Here is a 22,240-nt window from a genome sequence, read left to right as displayed (position 1 = left end):
TGAAGCTACTCCCCCTTGTCCTGTCACTACATGACCTTCTAAAAGGTCTCTCCATCTTTCTTGCAGCCTGCCTTCAGGTACTGGAATGATGCAATCAGGTCACCCTGAAGCCTTCTCTTTTCCATGCTGAACAGTTCTCTCAGCCATTCCTCATACAGAGGTGTTCCATCCCTCTAATTAACTTGGTGGCCTCCTCTGGACTCACTCCAACAGGTTGATGTCCTTCGTGTACTGGGTACCCCAGAGCTGGATGCAGCACTCCGAGTGGGGTCCCACCAGAGCAGATTAGGACAGAATCACTTCCCTTGACCTGCTGCCCGTGCTGCTTTTGATGCAGCCCAGGATACAATTGGCCTTCTGGGCTGCAAGTGCACATTGCTGGCTCATGTCCAGTCTCTCATCCACCAGCACCCCAAGTCCTTCTCAGCAGGGCTTCTCTCAATCTGTTCCACCCCCAGTCTATATTAACACCGGAGGTTGCCCTGATCCAGGTGCAGCACCTAATTTGCATGCCCACCTGTCGCCCAAATTTTGGGTGATGAAGAGGGCTATCCCATCTATCTGGCACAATTGTTGTAAGTTTCCTAACTAGAGACTAATAGAGAAATGCTATGGATATGTGGTGAAAAGGTCTGATATGTTTATATTGAATGCTTTGGGAGTCTTAGAACAGGGTCTCAAAATGTAAAGAAATAACAGGAAAGGCCAAATATCTCGTCAACTCAGGAATTAGTTCATCAAACTCTTCTGGTACTGAGCAGCCAGTGCTATTCTTTTTTGTAACAGCCTGAAATTAAAGCACTCAATTAAAAAGTGGGAATTCTGGGATTCTTGGCCTTTTCAGTATACTAAACTGCAGATCCTGACTCCATGAGTCCAGATGAGTGGTTCTCACCATGCTTTGAAGCTGAATTATAGTATAGTTCACCTTTGTAGGGCCACAGAGAACACAACAAAACAGGGACTCCAGGAATTCCTCACCACCAGTTATTTTCACAGTCTTGGTGCTTCCCCATATACACAAGAGAGCATATGGACAGTGTCTCTTTCAGTGTCCAAAATCAGTACGCATCTGAAAAACAAATCAAACCAAAACAAAACAAAAAAAAATCAAAAACAAAAGGGCCATGTTCCCATCACCTAGCTCTACCTAAAATTCACTGGGTCTTGTGTCCCATTGTCTGGCTGTGAGTTTTCTGAAGCAGGTGCTTAATGGAAATTTTGGGCTAATTGGAATTTAAGGTGCCTGAAAATAGCTCAAAGGCAGCACTTTAACAGTTATAAAGAAAATAACTCCAAGCAAAGGGGTTTTTTTTTACTTCTTTTTTATTCAGTTAAAATCAAGGAATTTGATGACTCAGATACGAGGTGTTAATATGTAGTTGTTTGTAAAATTAAGATAGCCATAAATCTGTCCTAGTAGTAGCAACACTACATGGAGAGTAGCCAATGGCTCTTCACATGATACATGGCTAGCTTAACTATGTGAGGAATGTGTATATGCTATAAAATGTCACCTGTGTAAGGGACCAAACAAGCCCTATTCATACTTCACAATTGTCAGTGTGAAGAATCGTATTATCATTTTAGATTTGATATGTATAACTGCATTCTTAAGGTAGTTTCCATTTAACCTAAATTACTTTCTCCCTAACTATCTGGTGAGAATGAAATTCAGCTGCCCTAGATAAGAGTAATGGTATTTATTAATAGAATTATAATAGAACTTAAATGTGCAGAGTACATCAGGACAGGAGATCACAGTCCTTAAGGGATTGATTTATCCTTGACTTCTATGAGCCTTTGTTATGGTAATGATAGATATATATTCCCAAAATCCATTTAGTTTGTCTATGCCTTACCCTTTGATTTCTTTATTAACTCTCCTCCCTTGTCAATACAATGTTTTTGTTAATTCAGATCAGGTTTTGCAGCTTGCGTCATACTTTGCTATTTTTTTACCAAAATGGTTTATTGAGTTATCTTGCAGCTTACAGGCTTTCCCCTCTCTGCTGCACCTCCTGCCACTGCTGCCAGAAGGGCCTGTGGGTGAGCTGCCACCATTCAGACTCTGACCAACCTAATTAATCACTCCTAACCTTTGCTAATAAACATAATTTTGGTAATTTAGGGTAAACGTATTGATGTACTCTAGAATACTAAAAGTTATATCTAAATATGTCATTTGGGATTTTAGGCATTTACATAAATATTAAAATTTATGGTTGCCCTGGGTGCTACTGACTTTGCTGAAATTGTAAATCCTTGGTATTTCTAAAGTCAAGATGTGTGTTTGGGTGAACAGTCATGGGAATGGGTGGTTAGCTCACCGTGTTTGTAAATACTGACCACCATGATACAGTCAATGGCACCCTTCACATCATCAGTAAATGGAAAAGCTGTTTAAAGGTAATAATGTTTTTAAGGATATAAACAAGAACAAAACATCAGCTGTAAAATAGCTATAAGACTATTAGAGAACTATAAGAAAAGCTATAAAGTACAGAACATTTCTCATGAGCTTATTTTAATATAAGAAGTAGGGTGGGTTTTTTCTGAAACACAATATGCTACTGCAGTGTGTAGCTACTTCCTCATGCTTTCTTCAGTATAGGTATGTCTTGCAACACGTGCTCTTTCTTGGGACTAGATCTATATGAAACATCAATAACATAATTTTGCTGCTGTGCTAGGCTCTGAACTCAACCACAGTTAAATAGATACTCTGTAGCTATACTCATAGCAGTTATGAAAGATTAATTCAGTGTTATGTTTCTGTTTAATGAAAGAGTTGAAATTAGCATTTCTGCTAATTTCAGGTTTAAGGTTTAGAAATTATGATCCTAATTATTCTTTTTAAGGGGAGCATAAGATAAATTATTTATATAGAATTATTTTTTTTTAATTGAAGTCTTTCTCTTTCAAGATATCTGTCCCAGCATCTTCCGTGTTCTTTGTTGTCTTTATCTTGCCATTTCAAAATACATTGTACATATTTCTTCATTGGACATGCAGTAAAATAACCTGTACTCTAAATAACCTATTATGCCATTGCATAATAGCATGGTGAAGATTTCCAGATCTTGTTGTGTATTATAAATTTAATTTGGATTTTCTGTTTCGTCAATACTATGATTTTAAATTATATTTTTACCTGAGGAAGGAATAGCAGCTTTGAGGCAATTTCTGGTAGAATCCATTTATACAGCAATATTCCAAAGGAGAGATTAACACAACAACACAGTAACTCCAGTTTCTGTCCCTTGCAGGTCCTTTCTCTTTATTTTTTTTTCTGCCTACTTCTTACTCAGTCAAAATGTACCTGCATTATTAATGAAGTTCAGTCCCAGCACTGGTGTGGAATCTGAAGGGTAAACTCAAACAACAAGTTTGAAGTCCTAATCCTTGGAAACCCAATGTGAATAACAGATGATATTAAGCAGGGCGCAGTAGATAGTACGTGGTCCAACAATTCTGCAAATGTGATTTCATTGGTTCTATCTGTGTTTTTCCCTCTATGTTTTACAGAGCACATTGACTTAGGAAGATGTCTTTGCTTATTACCATTAACATTAGAATGATAGAAAAATGTGCAAAAAGATTTGGGGATGGTGCAAACTGAAAGCCATTATGTACTTTATTAGAAAATTAGGGATTTGGTTTTAATTATGGTTGTGCTGCAATTATCACAAACTATATTGTATAAATGGGGCTCTTTTCTGAATTTCATTAATAGTTTTTACTCCAGTTACACTCTCTAGAAAAGAACAAGTAAGACCACAGTTCCATCTCCCTGTTGGCTTGGTTTTTAACTTGGCTAAAAGAGGTGTCACTTGTAATGTGCCCTGGACGGTCACTCACCCAAGAAGTAGCATTTTCAGACCCTTACATGACAGCCAATGGCACTTGCCTGTGGAAAGATGGAAGGACTGAAGGGCTGAAATTCATTCTGTTTTGAAGCAGTGGTTATGCTGCCAGCAAGCTGGCTACTGCAGTGGATTCTTAGTACTGTGATCAGCCTGCAAAGAGCTGAATACAAATGAAGGAAGCTAAAGAAAAAGGAACTTCTGACTGAGACAAAGGTTGTAAAATAAGTAAAAATTCCTCATTATGTATTATAGTGGATGAAACACTCCATAGACATAGAAACATTCCATAGAGAGGAACAGCTTCTCGTTCAGAAGCCCTGGTCCTTATGGGGGACTTCAAACTCCCTGATATCTGTTGGAGGGACAACAGGCAGGGCACATTGGTTCCTGGAATGCATTGAGGATAGCTTCCTTTTTCAAATGCTAGAGGGGCCATTAGGGAGAGACGCTATGCTGGACCTTGTCCTCAACAACAAGGAGGGGCTGTGGGGAATGTGAAGCTCCAGGACAGCCTTGGCTGCAGTGACCATGAAATAGTAGAGTTCAAGATCTTGCTCCTTAGGGCAGCAAGGAGGATGCACAGCAAGCTCTACCCTGGACTTGAGAAGAGCAGACTTTGGCCTCTTCAGGAAGCTACTTGGTGGGATAGAGACCTGGAGGGCCAGGGGCCCAAGAGAGCTGATTAATTTCAAGGATCTCCTCTTCCAAACATGCATTCCAAGAAGAAGTCAACAAGGTGTCTGTAGGAGCAGCTAAACAAGACAACACCAGCCATCTGGATGATAGAAGAAAAAGAAAATATTAAAGCAAAAATATTATGGTCCTGAGAGAGCCAGAGCTAAGATTAGTATGTATGGGAAAAGAATCGCAAGGTCAAACTGGAAAGCCACTTGAAGCATGATTGTTCTTCGTGGCCGAAGGCAGCCACAAGAGTGGCTCTATGGTGTGTGTGCAGATAAGTAACATCTTCCTGGCTCAGATCCAGGGTCGGTAGAGAGTCTGTAAATAGATATGGAGTAATAAAGTTACAAGAGAATTCTTCCTGGACAAAACTCTGTCCCACTTGAATTCATTCATCAAAAATGATGCTGAGTGAGGGATTTTTTCCGCAGGTGTCCGTGTCAGAGAGGTTGGCATTAGATCTTTAAGATCCCTTCCAATCCAAACCATTGTGTGAGTCTGTGATTCTGTTTTGTATCAGTAAGAAAAGGAAGTTCATCTGATATTTACTGAGCCATCAGTTACAGTGCTGGAGTTGATACCCTGCTGACTTAGAAAGGGCCTATTTTATTTCATTTAATACTTGAGTCCTAAAGCGAGAGCTCCTTTCAGGATATACAAAATAACTGAAGGCTACATTCAGTGATGCTAATTGGTATTGTATTAAATCATTCAGTTATGCTAAGGTGCAATATAAGATGGAATTTATGTTTTAAGTCCATAAAGGTAACCAGGAAAGTTTGCCAAAAATATAAAATATTTATAAAATGAATTTTTTTATCTAATTACAAGTTTTTTGAGAATAGTACCTTTTGTATGTGAAAGTCCATTTACTTTTTGCCTATAGATATATTTCTTTATGTTTACATGTTCTATGCCTTGTGTGTTTTATTTTGCATGTTCATGCTCTTTATGATCACCTTCACTACCCATATACATTTTTCTGCCCACATATTTTAGGTAGTTGTCCACTCCCACTGTACAGTTTTTCAGCATACCAATGATAATGCAGAACAAGTCACCCAAGTACCATCCATGGAATTTCTGATTTGAGTGGTTTGACAGCTCAGCCAAAATACAAAGTTTCAGCAAGTTTCACCTTATGCATTTCAGGATTATAATGATGAAATTCGCCAGGAGCAGCTGAGAGAACTGTCGTATTTGAATGGTTCTGAGGACTCATCACGTGGACGGGGCATTCGAGGAAGAGGGATCCGTGTGCCACCTGCAGCTCCTTCAAGGTGTGGTAACATGAGCTATTATGCTAATAGCTTTAGAAAGTGTAAGCAATAATAAAAAAACATAGTTAAAAAAAAAACCAAACAAAATCACATACACATGCTGGTCAGTAAATCAAAATATTTGTCTTTTGATAACTTGTGTCATCTGTGTTGTGCCATGTTCTCTGGTCTACAGTTCACAACTACAGTGGATAGTATACAAGTAATAAACAACGAGAGCAGATTATGAAGCCAATGAAAGGATATTTCTAGGAAAGAATATTGTTATGCTAGCAATGTACCGGTATGGTCAGTAGCATAAAATCATTGGCCAAAAAATAGTATAGTCTGAGAAGACTACATAATCTGAATGGAACTTTATTTGCCAAATAATTACTTTTTTATACATATTACAATTTATATATAAAAAATAATATATATTATATTACATATTTGTTGATTAGTCATTGGTTTTACATGAATTTGATTGGCGTAATCTAAAAACATTGGTATATGAATGTTTCCTGAATTCTTCCAAGTATTTTTTCATATCTAGATAACAGATATCTCTGCTTGTTCATAAAGCCAGTGTAAAATATAAATGCACTCTTTCAGACTTATTTTTCACTGTGAATCCTTAAGAAATTTGTTGCCTTAGGCATCTAAGTTGCCTAGCTACTTCTAGTCTTCTCTCCATAGAGGTAATTTCAGGATTGGTCCTAAAAAACTGACTTTTGTTTTGGAGGAAATAGGATATGGAAGTACCTTATGGTATGCTGACATAAGAGTTCTTTGGCAGTTGAACAGGCTGATCTTACCTATGACCTTTGGGTTTGTTTTTTTTCCCTAAAGAAGTCTACCATGTTTTCTGTCATTTCTTCCTGGATGGATTTTTTTTATCAGTAGTATGATGCACATACGTAGAAATTTTTACAGTTGCCATTCATGACCATCTTCCACTCAAAGTCTTTTTGGGCTCAGTCTTCCTTACAGCTAAAATCTCTGGAACTTAATAATGATGTTCAGAACATCACTGCAGCAAACTGGCAGCTTTTAAATTATGTTCAAAGGGTAATCAGTGGAGTGCTGGCCCCCAATTCCTGCAAAATACCCTACTGATTGAATCAGTTGCACAAATCCTATGATGTTGGATGCTTTCCCTATTTTCCAGTCAAGAATCCCAGGGGAATATTAAAAAACCAAATTTTATGGTATTTATTTTATGGTATTTATGGTATTAAAAAACAAATTTTTATTTTATTAAAAAATATTTATGGTAATTATGGTAGTGTGGTTGATACACTTGATGGAAGGATGCTGTCCAGAGGGACCAGTACAGGTTTGAGAAGTGGGCTTGTGTGAACCTCATAAAGTTCAACAAGGCCAAGTGCAAGGTCCTGCATGTGGGTAATCACCAGTGTCAGCACAGACTGAGGAGTGAGGGGATTGGGAGCAGCCCTACAGAGAAGGACTTGGGGATGGAAGGTGGAAAGCTGGACAAGTTCCAGCAATGTGCACTCTCAGCCCAGAAGACCAAACGTATCCTGGGCTACATCAAAAGCAGCATGTCCAGCAGGTCAAGGGTGGTGATTCTGCCCTTCTACTCTGCCCTTGTGAGACCCCACCTGGAGTGCTGCATCCATCTCTGGTGTCCTCAGCACAAGAAAGGCATGTTGAAGCAGGTCCAGAGGAAGGCCACAAAAATCATCAGAGGACTGGAGTGCCTCTCCTGTGAAGTTAGGCTGGAAAAATGGGGTTGTTCAGCATGTTGAAGAGAAGGCCCTGGGGACATCTCATTGCAGCCATTCCATATATGTAAAGAGGGCTTATAAGACAGAGAGAGGCTTTTTACGAGTCTTAAAGTGAAAGAGGTTGGACATACGGAACACATTGTTTTCAATGAGAGTGGTGGAACACTGGAACACATTTCCCAAAGAAGTTGTAGATACCCCATCACTGGAAATGTTCAAGGTCAAGTTGGACACGTCTTTGCACAATTCAATCCAGTGAAAGATGTCCCTGCCCAAGGCAGGGTGTTTAGACTAGAGGATCTCCAAAGGTACCTTCCATCTCAAACCATTCAGTGATTGTGTAAGTCTAAAATTGGCTACTGAAACTTGTAGTAAAGTAGTGAACATCACAAGCTAGTGTTCTGTGTTTGGTTGTCTCAGCAGGGAAAGAGCCACAGCTCTGGATCTGGGTGTCACACACAGTTATATCTGGCACTCTCGATCTTCAGAAAGGGCAGCACATTTGGGAGCATGCTGCTCTGAAACAAAACCCATCCAGACTGTTTCCCTGATATACTCCACTTCTAATTCATTATATGGTATAGTTACAAGAACCTTTTTGTAAACAGTAACAGCTTCTTCTGACTTACTAATTAGCACAGTGAGGCAGGTATAGCATAAATAGCCAGAAGGACACTAAAACTCTTTCCGTGCTTGTTTATATGCTCTATTCTCTCTGTGCAGTAGGGGAAAGCAGAATCCCATGCTGCCTTTTCTTTGTGCTGAACTAAATTAGATAGGAAGGAAAGTTACTGCTCTCCTTTTATACTCTTCCTCTACTTTGCCTTGCAAGTTTCTGCCGTCCTGCAACATCTTCTGCCAATCTGTTTCTCCCGCCCCCTAATAAACATGAGAATGAGAGTGATGGCTGCTCTTGTAAAGTAGTTTGAGAACAACAGAAAAAGTTCCTCATTTTCTTCATTCTCCAGAACTACTTTAGCATAATTCTGCAACTCTGTGAATTAGAATGATTCAGAATTTCACTAGTACAAGCAACAAGAGGATCAGGTATAAAAGGCACTGGGTGGCTTAAAAATAATACCTTTCCATAATAGGAGTTCTGACCAAGGTATTGCCTGAAAGCGCTTGACACTGTAACTGCCAAAATCCCACAGTTATATGATGCTTTAAATAGTAGAATGTAAGAGCCTTTAAAATGGGGTAGCATGCACATGTCCTCTCTTGCCATACACACCAAAGTGATCATTCCTGTTTGCTCCCCACAGGGGTCGTGGGGGTGCAATTCCTCCACCCCTGCCTGGACGAGGTGCCCAAGCACCCAGAGGAGCGCCAGTGACCCGTGGAGCCCTCCCTGTGCCACCAGTGGCAAGGGGCGTTCCCACCCCTCGAGCCAGGGGCGCCCCGTCTGTCCCGGGTTACAGACCACCCCCGCCACCTGCACACGAGGCCTACGAGGACTATGTAAGTAACTGCTTTCATTCAGAACGTGTGTGAGCCAAGCTCTGTGATGAACATCAGGTACTGCTGAGATTAAATACTTCAGGCCAATAATTCCTCTGTCTCTAGTGCTTACCCCTTGCAGTTGAACAACAGTCTGGGCAACGCAATCTTGTCTGCAATCTTGTGCTTGGTGATATGAGTTTGTAGATTTGTTTACAACTTAGTTTTGGATACAAGAGATCATGCTGGGTAGTTCTCAGGGTGTTACAAAAGAGCAATACAGATATTATAAAATTTGTATTTTGTACTAAAAGTCAGTTGTTACTGTAGGCAAGTTCCTAGGAATAACAAATTATATCCTTTTTGAGAAAATGAGGGTGGGATGTTCTTCTTCCAAATCCTTTTTATTACATATTTGTATTCAACATTGTTTTACAGATACACAACAAATAGAAATTCAGGTAGCTTTCATGAAGGCTGATACAATGGTGCATCTTTAGCAAGGAGCAGTACTGTCACCTTATCTTATAAGGTGTTAAAAATAATTGTACTGTACACATCAAAGCTTTCAAGTCCTCATGAATGTTTCTACCTGGAACTATCACCATAACAACAGATATCCAAATAGAGGAGAAAGTACTATCAAATAGCATGTCTGAATTTTTCCAGCTATGTCAAGTCCAAGAGTAAGATGAACATCCCATCTATCCTGTCTCTAGGAGAAGATGCGGTTTTATTCAATTAATGGTTCTCCTAGTACAGAAGAAAGTAAAATGAAACAGAAATTAATCTTTGTTATTAAAGCTTTACTCAACCATGTGTATTTGTAGCATAGAGATTAGATCATGGCCATTTCAAAACAGGGATGCACATTCTGTTGATGCCAAGAGTCACAACTCAGCAAGAGCAGCAAAAAAGGAGGCGGAAAAAGTCACTCTGGTATTATTTACCTCAACACAGTTTCCATCATTAAATGAGATAGAAGTCCTGCTAAGAAAAAGACTTTCAAAAGTATACCCTTCCTTGATAGACAGTATATTATTATCTGTTAGTATTGAAATGTATGAGACCTTCCTTTCTGTGCAGATACACATACTTTCCTAATCCATGAGTGAAAAACGTCAAAACAGAACCCTTGTAATGTAAGATTAAGCTTATAAATGGAGTATTTTTTTTTCCTTTTACAGTATTAGTAGATGTCCTAGAGTATTAAGCAGTTGTTAGGGAACATTTCTTACACTTTTCCTGGATGGTAAATATATGGAAAGCAAAAGGAAAAATTAAGGCAGGATTGTCAAGGTTAGGAAGGCATTCAGCCAGTTCAATATTATTTTGAAATGCTAACACTCTTAGAATTACAAAATATTCACACTTAAAAGAGTCATTTTAGTTTATAATACATTAATCAAATAAAACCAAACAAATGTGTTTGTGTTTCTATTTCCCCTTCCTAGATAGCCACAAAACACATACTGCATTATAGGACAAATTCACATGTTTTTGAGATCCTTTCATCTCCTGTGTCCTTTTAACATCTATATTCGATGTCTAGGAATATATGGGTTGCTATCATGCACCAGTTTGCAATGAAAATCTCGTTTCATTTTATAAAAGTTTTTAAATGCAATCTAAATCATTTTGGTATCTTATGGACTGAGATAATTAAAACTCCAATGCTGTGCAGGTACAAGGAAAATTCATGGTCATATATCTATATATGATTCGTAAATTATATTTTAAGAGAAAATGATTTTATTTTGACAGGAAGTAATCAACACAGTTTTTCTTCCCAAATAGATCATATAATAAATCATATGTCTGACTGGATACTAAAAGCAAGTGGATCTATTTGTTGACCAGCAACAAATGTCGTGTATAACTGTTGTTCTTTCACACTTAATCCTACAGATGAAAAACTAATTTGTAATGAATGATTTATCCAATTTACTTTGTATTCTACTTCTAGGCAACCCACAAGTGTATTATAATATCTTTATGTGTTTATGTTTTTAATTTTTGGCTACAGTCTTTCACACCATTTTTTACTTAATATATGCGAGTTTGGTTAGTTGTACGCATGAATATTATGTCATTGATTGTGAGTATCCATATTCTTCATTTTCTTTGCTCTAATGAAATATAGTCGTTTAAATGTGGAGCTGAAAGTGAACTCAATAAATAGAATAGAATGGCTACAGCAGATTTTTTAAAATGTTTGAACAGCTCTTCCTGAGAAGAAATCTTTATCTACTTGCTGAGCACTACTAATCAGATATTGTATTGGCTGTTTGAGCTTGAAACATCTAACTGTTCAAATCAGTTTGGATAACCATTAAAAGTTTAGATTATCCAATATATAAATATTTTGAGGTTTCCTGAGGCCTTTCTGAGAGTTCATAAAAGCAAATGTCTAATGAAAAGTAAAGTCCTGTCATTGTGGTGAATATATTCATGTTCAACATTTTGAATGTCAGGCCTAAGTGGAGGGAAAATTATTTGGAACAACTTTCAGAAAAGAAGAGGGCTTGAGAGGGAAGTGACACACCTCATGTCTTTTTCTTTACTTGCTTTTGAAACTTACTTTTCATTGTGTGTAGCCTAGATAGTATCTTAGAGGAACTTCAGAAGATTACCCACAGGAAGAGGAGGTACTGACATTAGAAGATTTATGCAAAAGGGAAAAACCAGTTACTATGTGAACCTTCATCATTTTACAGTTTATTGATGTGAATTTGGATGGAGAGTGTAACTGACAGCAACTATGCACCTTCTTGGATCAAAAGGGGTGGTCCTGGCTTTGTGACCTGGTGTTGTGCTTTAACCCCAGCTAAAAAATAAACCCCACACGGTTGCTTACTCCCCCCAGTGGGATCAGGGAAAGAATCAGAAGTGTAAAAGTGAGAAAACTCATGGACTGAGACAAGGCAGTTGTAATGGGTTGACCCTGGCTGGATGTCAGGCACCCACCAAAGCTACTCTTATCACTCTCCTACACAAGTGGACAGGGGAGAGAAAATATAACTTAAAGTTCATGAGTTAAGGGCTGGGAAAGGTCACTCACTGGTTACTGTCATGGGCAAAATAGACTCAGCTTGGGGATATTACTTGAATTTATTACCAACAAAGTCAGAGGAGGATAACGAGAAGTAAAATAAGTCTTAAAAAATACCTTCCCCCCACCACTCCCTCTGTCCCAAGCTCTATCTCCTCCCCCCACCACAGCGGTGCAGGGAGACGGGGAATGGTGCTTGTAGTCATCAGTTCATCACACATTGTTCCTGCCACTGCTCAGGAAGAAGAGTCCTTCCCCTGCTCCAGCATGGGATCCCTATCAGAGGAGACAGTCCTCCACAAACTTCTTTGTGGATGACAATGCACTGGAATGGATTGCCCAGAGATATTGTGGAGTCTCCCTCACTGGAGGTATTCAAGAACCATCTGGACACAATCTTGTGCCATGTGTTCTTGCATGACCCCACTTGAGCAGGGAGGTTGGCCTAGATGATCCATTTAGTCCCTTTCAGCCTGACCCATTTTATGATTATGTGATTCTGTGATTTGGTTGGACATCTGCTCAAATATAGTAAGGAAAGTTAACACTGGTATTATCGTTACAGACTGGGGAGAGACTTCAGCAGTCTTCTCTTGAGAAGAATAAGCATTTTTAAAGGCTAAGGTCTTGGCAACTTTCAAAACAGGCAATAGGCAAGACAGGTTGAGATTCATGATTAATACAGAAGTGGAGAGTACTTGAGTAGGTCTTCTGCGATTGAGGCAATAAATAATGGAATCATAGAATCATAGAATGGTTTGGGTTGGAAGGGACCTACCAGATAATCTAGTTGCAGCCCTGCTGCCATGGGCAGGGACACCTTTTCACTAGACCAGGTTGCTCAAAGCCCCATCCAGCCTGGCCTTGAACTTGTAGGGATGGGGCAACTTTTCTGGGCAAAGCCAGTGTTCCATACAGTATATTTTAATCAGAGTGTCCAGACTTTTCCACTCGGGATTAAAGCTAAATATTTGAAGGGTGCTTAACCTAGATCTAAGCCAAAAACACTGTTGATTTCAGATCCTTTTTTGGACCGCATTTGACTCTGGATCTGTATTTGTTCCTTCTGAATCAGAAGCTACTGATAAGTTGTGCAGTGTTATTGGTTTTTTACATTTTTTTAAGAGCTGCGGTGAGCCTTGCTAAGGGGTCTAATGTGAGTCTTGAAGTGACTTATCACTTGTTCCCTTAGACCAGATGCAAAGAGTTACCAAAACAGAACACATTTGTGACTAAAATGCACATTGTTTTTTTATTTTACCTCCACTTGCATTTTTACTCCTGGATAAGGAAGGAAACTTTTGCACAGAAAGCCACTAATTTTAATATGAATGCTTAGATGAGCTTCTTGCATTTACAAAGAAATATATAATTTGTTTGCAAGAAATAAGCCAGTCTAAAAAGACTCTGTGAGGCTGATACAGCTCTTGGGTCTAGGACAACCAGATTAAAGAGCAATTTTAAAAGCAAATATTCTCTCTTGCCTCTCATTTCACTGATCAAACCAGCCAAACACAGCTTCTTGTTATCTTCTGGAATAAGAACAATGTTTTTAAAAAGTCACTGGAAAAGAACCACACAATAAGATAGATTGTGTTTTTAATGTCGTGCTATTCTTCCTCTCACTTCAAGCTGTTTGAAACAAAAGCAAATGTCACATTCAACTATTTATTCTAAGATCAATGGTTATTTACATTTTTCAATAGTTTTCAAACAAACCGAAACAACTATGCTTATGCTTATTTAGTGCCAACCTAGACAATTAAAAGACTGACAATAGGAGGCGTTTTGTCACACTTTAAGATTTTTAAAATATATAATCAACATTTATATGTGACTGCGATCCCCAAAATTGCAGTTGTGGAGGCTTTGTTTTATATTTTAAATGGGAATTCTTGGGCTATTAGATCTGTTCTGCCACTTCTAAATGTAGATGGAAACTGTGTATACAGACCTGCACTTCCTCTTCATGGCATATTTGTGCCTGTGTTACTACTGCTTTCATAAGTATGTTAAAGTGAGCAATTGGTGCTGGATTCTGCTACTTTTGAGGCCCATTCCTATAATCACAGTAGGATATTGTCAATGAGAGTGGGGCCTGGACAACTAAGAAGAGTTGTTCCAAACCTTAAAATAGTGAAATATATTGGATATAATGGTAGGTAACAGGGGAAAATATATATATATATATATATATATTAATATCTAAATAGGTATTTCTAAGTTTTAAGATGTACCACTTATTAATTTCTGTGCCTCTTTTGGGTGAGAAGAAAAAATCAATGAAGAATGTACTGAGACTAAAGAGCATTAGAATAAAGCTGGAATTACAGACATGGGAATCTGCATGGCTGAACAACATATTGATTAAATATGATTGATTACCTATTTATGCCCAAGACATTTAGAAAAAGAGCTAAGCTCCATTCAGCTTGCATCTGCTGTGACTTGAAAAATCAAATTTTATTTTCAGTATAATAGCGATAAACAGGATAATGTTTATATTATCTGATAGACCCTACTGAGGTTTAGAAGGAAGCTGTGAATGGCGGTCTGGTGAAGGTAGAGTGGATTTATTCAGATTTTGGAGGATTTGGTCTGTTAAAAATATAAATATATATAGGAAAAAATCCAGCAACATAAATACAGAGTTAAAGTAAAGGCAACTTTTTCATGTTTTTCTAAGAGCAAAATCCAGAGTCAGCACTAAATCTTCAGTATCTGGGAACCTGCAGTTCTAGAGTTTTTTGCTTACCTGTGCAAACCGTAGTTTGGATCTTGTTCTTAAAGATGTTAATCTGAATAAATGTCTTTCTTTGTGAAACCAGAGGAACTGTTCTGAGAGCAATGAAGCAATAAATGTGAACACTGCTTTCAAACTCATCACTGCTATGAATTTCTCACAAACTTACAATGTGTTCTAAAGCAGACTTTATTGTATCTTCTTGATTTGATTTGTTTTGATCTGATTTTCATAATCATTGCTATACAATGGGCTAAACTTCACTAACAAAATACCTAAAACTCTAACATCTTATTATAAATGTTGCAGAAAGATTTTGTGCAGGATAAATTCTTCTGTCATCCCCTGCAAGGTGCCCTTGCTTGGCAAAAATAATTCTCTCGTTGACGTTAGTTACCAAGTTTTCAGTTCAAAATTGTTTTCTATTCTAGACAGAGTATAAAAGAAAATGCTGATGCAGCTATTCAAGTTTTAGTATTATACACGATGTTAGTACAAGTACAATCTAATAAATATTTATATTTGTTATATAGAGATCTAAGTGAAGGGCATCTCTCAACTGATGATCCAGCCTGCATATGGTCCTTAAATATTCATAGTGTATGCAGTTATATTCTTAAGTTCCTACATAAAAAATATATGGAGTGTTTCCATAGAGCCAAATTTGTCTGCATCATGCAGTGCAGCATTTGATCATTAAACAAATGTAATTTTTCAGGAGCCTGATCCCAAAAATACTTGTCTGCTATCACCTGGATCTCTCACAAGTTGTCACTTGGCTATTTATCTGATAGAGGACAGTCTTGGTTGGTACAAAATAACCCTGTAGGCATTTGCTGGCTAAACATCATGTGACTGTATCTCCACCCATGTTATCCTTTTTTTTTGTGTGTGTGTGTTAACTAACTCATATATCAAGACTTGGGACAAGTCCAATTTCATTAGAGATCTTGAGAGTGTGAGTTCAACTCAGATGGAAGCCTTGGGTTTTCTCTTTCACTTTTCTAAGTTTCTTAACCACATTTAGTCTAGCAAGGAACTAAAAAGGTAATAATTTTAGGCTGCAAGGTTCATCAGTTCCCAGGGAGACAGACATGTAGGCACTCAGTGGTAAGACTGGTTAGCACAGAGACTTCAGCTGTGCCAATTACAGAAGCCTTAGGCTCTGTTTTGGAAAAGCTCGGGGTGATAAGATGCCATGGTACTTGACATCATCACACCAGCCTTGCCTCCATCATACCAGTCATACTTGTGTTTTTCAGTCTAGCCCTTTGATGAACTCAAGTTAGTGACTTTTTGTTATAGCAGATATAGAGTGCTCTTTATATCAGTAGATTTCATGTGCAGATGATAGAGAACTTAAAGTTTTTGTATTATCGTTATTTATTAAGAATTTTCATTTGAACTTGATTAATGTAGTAAAATGAACAGTTTCGTGTTAATTGAGAACTTTTATAGTTTGTCCCAAAATACTGTTTTAGGTTTACAGGAACTCTAAGGGTATGCATTTAAAAATTACTTCCTGTTGTAAGAATCTTTCGTCAGAATTCATCTATATTCTTCTCTGGTACATTTGTGACATTGGTATCTGCAAAAAATACTTCTGCATGAAACTTCAGAGATACGTATTTAACAGTTGCAGTTAAAATACAATATAAATATTAGAGCATGGTTCAGTTTCATTCACTGGCTGATGGGCCTTTTTGCCAGTTGCCTATATCCATTGCTTATTGCTTACTCTGGATAATTTAAGAAGAGGATATGTGTTTGGTAAAATAAAATGTCTGAAAAGTAGTCTTACATGCCTGTAATCCTTTTTCTCTTACTGTGTTCGTTACATGTGCAACTCTGAATTTCAGTCATGCATAGGAAGAAAAGGTTTGTGTTAGATGAATTATCTCACGTGTTGGGCACAGAAGCACCTGTCCAGAAACAAGGCTGTTCTTTTTGAGTAGTTAAGGAAGGCTCAAATATACATGTGAGCCTATATTTTCATGTACCTAGGAACATATATATACCCTGTGTGTATATTGTTATAGACAAGCTGACTCGAGCTGTGCCTTGGATATAGCATATCTGCAGACACATGGCAGCAATTGCTTCCCCAGAGGCAGCACGTGTGTCCTGTTATCTATTGCTCTTGGAAGGAGGAGGTTTATGACTCTCCAGCTGTCTTAGTATTTCCAGTAAATCTTTGCTTGGGTATAGAGATACGGCTTACGTTCTGTTACGGATATGCATATAGATTACTATCTGTAGCTACATCACAGAAAAATATGGTCCGTTTCTTCCAGCCCATCTGTTTATAACAACCTGATACTGCACAGAGCTCCTCTGCAGCCAACAATGTGCATAAGTAACTGTGTAAGGAATCAGTCTGACGGATTAGAGAAATAAAATATAAAGCATATATTGTCTTTCCTAATAATACAATGTTGGGGGAAAATGTAAATATAGAAAGGAAAATGATACTAGCAAGTATCTTAAAGGAATAAGTTAAAAGAATAGTTTTACTTGTGCAATCAGATGGCCTCGGTGAAGTATACTTTTCCTTTTGGTTAGGGTTCAAGTTAGGGTTGCTATTCATATGAATACCACTGTCAAATAGAGAGGTCAATGTAGTTCTCAAATATGTTCATTTTTAAAATAATCTGGTCAGTTACATTTTATCAAAGGTGCAGACAATGTACCTCTTTAAACTGTAGCAAAAAAATGCTGTAAAAATTATTCTTGTTATGAAACACAGTACCTTGAGTTTGACCTAGGGGGCTCTAAGAGAGTGCAGCAATCACTAGAAGAGGGAGATGCAGTATAATAGCTCCAGGACAATAAAGTAGAAGACTAGAGATGAAGAATTTTCTTTCGCCATACAGACCTGTTTTTTTCCTGATGAAATTATGGTTACCTGCATTTTAATAGCTTCTACAATCTTTTTAAGTGCTGTTACTCACAGACAGCTAATAGCTCTCTTTGACTACTTGCTGTTGTTCTGTAGCTCTTGTTATGGTGTAAAAATCTGTGGAGTGCCACATCTGAAATCATAAAGAGTGCAATATTTTTTTTCAGTGAAATTAGATAAGTAAATACTTCATTTAAATTAGGATCATGAGAACACATTATTATCCCAAGGACACAAACATGCCCCTGTACTACCCTATGCAATGACATAAAACTGCGTTTAAATATCTCTTAAAATCAATATATCCGTTCAAGTGTAGTACATAACATTACATATCAGTCCCTAACAAGGTGCTTTAGCTGTAGCCTTGGTGTTCACACTGTCCTCCAACTCTTTCTGGGCCAATTAGTGAGTTTCTGTACTGAAAATATTAACAAACCATTAGATAATATACTAACACAAATTCTTTTGATCACGGAATGTCTGTCAGATGCGAATTATTTAAGTCTGAGTGGGGACACAGCAACTTAAAGGTTAGAAACCCCATATTCTGTTATCTTTTATTTGCACCTTCCAGTCCCTGATTAGTGTCTAACTGTACAGCCTTGCAGCTTCAGACATCCAAATTTTTAGAAAGCTGAAGTGAAAAAAAAACCAACAGATATTCCAAAAGTGAGTCTTATTTGGGGGCAATATATAAAATACTATACTGAAGTATTTTAATATTTTAGTTTCTTTTGCTATGTATTAGAATCACAGGATCACACAGGTTTTTCTAGTTTCTTTTCTTAGTTGTTTTTTTGGGTTTTTTGCTCCCCAAAAAATCTCAAAAAATTACATTATTAACACTACTTATTAATCTTTCTGAGGGCTAAACTGTAAAATGAGCAAGTTTTGAACTTCGCACATTTGGGTATTTTATAAATAAATTGTCAAAGTCTGATGCTGTACCATTTTGTTCAGCATTGGATCTCTACAATCACATGTAGCCTATGCACTTATATTTATTAGGACTTTAGAGGGTTATACCAATCCTCACTCATGCTGCAGCTGGGAGTTCTTTATAATGTTCTTAAAAGTAAAGACTTTGAAATTCAAACTGTATTTCTTTCCATTTTACCAACCAGTTGCCATCAATCATTCTACTTTTTAGACAAAAAAGTGCTTGCACAATATAGCTGACATGCAGAATTAAAATGTATGCTTGTTTCTTTTAAAACAAATCTTATTTTAAGAATAGATCATTCCCTTTCTATTACCTATTTGCATGTCATTGCAAAAAGTGGCTTCAGAACCAGGTTTGATTTGCTTTGCTTTACTTTTCTTGCCAAAATTGTGAAGACATGTGAAAGCTTAACAGGTTATTTTAATTTTATTTAGCTATAAACAGCAATAAAAGAATAAATGTATATAAATGAAAATTAATTTTGGAAATTGGGATTTCCAAGTATTGTGATGAAACTGCATCAGTTACCTAGATGGTATGCAAATAAAGAAAAGGTATTATAAACAAATAAAAATAAATCGAGTTTGTGTAAATCAGGCTGTAGAGGAGATGCAGAAGGGACCTGTGTTTCATTGCAAGTTGAATTTTGCCAAATTTAAATGTGGACACTGTAGCTCAGAGAAAAAAGAAAAAAGAAAAAAAACCAGAGAATCACTGAAACGCAATTGTTGAGCCTGAGTGCATCTACCAAATAAATTAGAAGCAACAAAACTTTGGTCATTTTTCACTTTTCTTGAATAGCCGTTTCACTTTCTTGCAAGAGCACCCTTCATGCAAATACCCTAAACAAATAAATGGAAAAAACCATTTGGATCTTTTCTAACTTATTACTCTTGAGGTGCCTATTATACGTTGCCATTTTGGAAAAAGCATCAGAAGTGGCTTTTATGTGCTAAACATAACATAAGCAGGGGGAAAAAAAGTAATTTTCATTGAGTTTTATTCATTTCACTCAGGTTTCAATTGTTATTTTTTAAGGGGTAAAAAATCTCCCATGCAAGAGATTTGTCTTGTATTTCCATAGTCTTATTGTGCCTAATTGTGATGTATAATTACAAGTCAAGTTACTATATCAGTTGTTCCTGTAGCCAAGAACTGTATGGCTGAATCAGTGATTAGAAGCATAGAATCATGGAATTATTAAGATTGGAAAAGACCTCCAGGATCGTCAAGTCCAATCTTTGATCAAACACCACCTTGTCAACTAAACCGTAGCACTTAGCAACATGTTCAATCGTTTCTTGAGTGCTTCCGGGGGTGGTCACTCCGCCACTTCCCTGGGCAACCTGTTCCAATGCTTGACAACCTTCCATTATGTGCACTATTTCTGTTTCCATGAACAGTGCAATATGAAGGAAAGTGAGATGTTTTCCTTGGGCAGAATTTGTTGCAGCTCAGTGTTATGATATCCACTTGAGTAGGGAGCATCAGGAATGAAGTCGAGGAAAAACTGCAAGTCGGTTTCTCACATCTTGGGTTGATGAAATCCTGAATTAAAAAAAGAGTGAAAGGGCTACTTTTATTCTGCTCTTCTAGGTTCTTTTTAAAAGAAAGACTCGACCTCTTGCAGAATTTCTACAGAAGTAATGTGCACACCTTGTCATTAGAGAGGTCTCAGTTCTGAGAGCAGGACTTGCCTTCCTGCAACCCAAACAATGGCACCCAAATCTTGGAGAGGAACGAGGTTTATGCAATGCTCTTTTTTCACCTCTTGGAAAAGAGGACAACTAAAGGGTACTAAACAGTACAGTACTATGGGTACCATTCTTAGTTGCTTAAGTTTTGCTGTACATCTTTCAAAAAAGTACATCCATCTTGGATGTCATTAGTTCCAGTATGTTTCCTTTGTTTATCCATGATCCAGAAATGTAAGATCCTAAATCACACAAAATTTGCTAACAAAGCAGGCATCTAATTCCTTAAATCACAGGATTTAACTTCTAAATAACTTAGCTTATTTTTTTACCTCCCATTTTTTTGTAGAAAACTTATGGGGCGTGGGGGAGATTATTTTAGCTTTTTAAAGAAAAAATCCTTCATATCTGTTTTGACGAGTCTATGACCTTCCTAGGAGCAAAGCAGACTGCAGTGTGGTAAGGAGGCAATACTGTTTTGATAGTCTTTGACTGAATGAGGACGTTGTTGAGGTGAAATTCAATTTTGAAAGAAAAGACTTCTAAAGGATCTGCTTGCTTTCTTCAAGACCTCATTCGAGTTGTATACAGAGTACACAGTCGTTTGTTGTTTGTGTTGGAGGGGGGGAATTTTTACAAAGAACTAAGCTTCCACTCTGTTTGGAAAATGCCAACTCATCCATCCTTGATCAGAATATTTGGGGATAAGCAAACAGGTCACTCAATACAGTCTGAGAAACTGTTTAACATTCTGTAGAGCAGAAGTAATGAATAAAAGCTAAAAGCTGTTAAAATAAACTTCCCAGCATGAGTAACAGGAAGCTTTTACCTCTCTAGTTGGGGGATAATCTCATTGAATATTTCCTTTAAAGCTGTGTATCTCTGTTGCCACAGTAAGTATGAGTGTACAGATTTGTATGACTTAGATGTTGAGTAGCTTATGATATAAAACTAGAAGATCATTTTGGGAAGGAAATTACCTTTAGGTATTATTCATGTCTTTTCCATCCTTTCAAAATGATGCATGCTGACATTATAATTTTTTTGGTAAAGAATACTTAGCTCTGCTGAAAGTGCTTGTTCATTTTACACTGTGAGTTTTATTACTGTAGGTTGTCTTCTTGAACTGTCCTGAGATTTGCTGACATTCATAGGAAAATAAAATGAAAAATCCAAGGATATAGTTTGTTTCTAAGTTCAAAGCATTATGAACCTGATGTTTATTTATTTTCTGAAGTCTGCCTGATGCAGCCTAGAATTTTATGATTGCCTTATGGTTTCCTATTAAGGAAAAAAAAATTTCTGAAAGTTAACATAAAAAACACTGAAAATAGACCAAGTGTCGCTGTGCCCTTCTTCATCCACTGAGAGGAAGACAATATAGAGGCAAAGAGAATGAACACCAAATTCACAAACCAGCAGGATTCTCAGGGTTATTGTCTAATCATCATAGTCCTTAGGATTGCGAAGTAAATATTTATATTTATATATATTATATATTGGGCTTTTGGAGATAAGGATAGTCAGCATTTTGTGTTGACAGGTTGTTGTGTAAGTCTGTATTCCATCTCCTGAGCAGAATTCAGAAGTGTAAGCAATGTAATAAGTCAAAAATCCACAAATGAATCACTGTAAATCCAGAATGACTATTCTGAAAAATAAGAAAAATGGGAACAGTTGTACATCTAGCTATTTCCAAGAAAATTGCTGCAGGTGGGCTGAAACAAGCTGTGGTCCCCTGAGATATTTCTGATCAAAAATGTTACTGTGTCATCTTATTCTTCTCAGTGATAGGCTTAAAAACCTTAACATCTTGGAGTAGCAGTAACAATTTTCAAGCCTGATGTAGTCAATAACTAATTAATATAAAGCAGATGCATGTTTTCCACAGATGGAATTAGACAAT

At 37.4% G+C, this 22,240-nt stretch overlaps 1 protein-coding gene across 6 annotated transcripts in view; it reads left to right on the top strand.

Moving 5' to 3' along the window:
* KHDRBS2 (KH RNA binding domain containing, signal transduction associated 2) overlaps positions 1 to 22,240 on the top strand; it is a 365,578-nt gene that overhangs the window by 217,409 nt on the left and 125,929 nt on the right. For all 6 annotated transcript variants that reach the window (XR_007902822.1, XR_007902821.1, XR_007902820.1 and 3 more), the window contains exons 5-6: positions 5,703 to 5,830; positions 8,826 to 9,021. Coding sequence is in view for 2 of the 6 variants with exons in the window: in XM_051777880.1 (XP_051633840.1) it covers positions 5,703 to 5,830; positions 8,826 to 9,021 (324 nt within the window). In the remaining 4 variants the exon portion in view is untranslated. The remainder of the gene's footprint in view (positions 1 to 5,702; positions 5,831 to 8,825; positions 9,022 to 22,240) is intronic.

This window comes from Manacus candei, unplaced genomic scaffold (genome assembly GCF_025592945.1).
Source record: "Manacus candei isolate 608988 ecotype Guabito, Panama unplaced genomic scaffold, ASM2559294v1 h1tg000011l, whole genome shotgun sequence".
NCBI lineage: Eukaryota > Metazoa > Chordata > Aves > Passeriformes > Pipridae > Manacus > Manacus candei.
The sequence above is the reverse complement of the archived record's forward strand: the minus strand, read 5'-3'. Positions and strand labels throughout refer to the sequence as shown.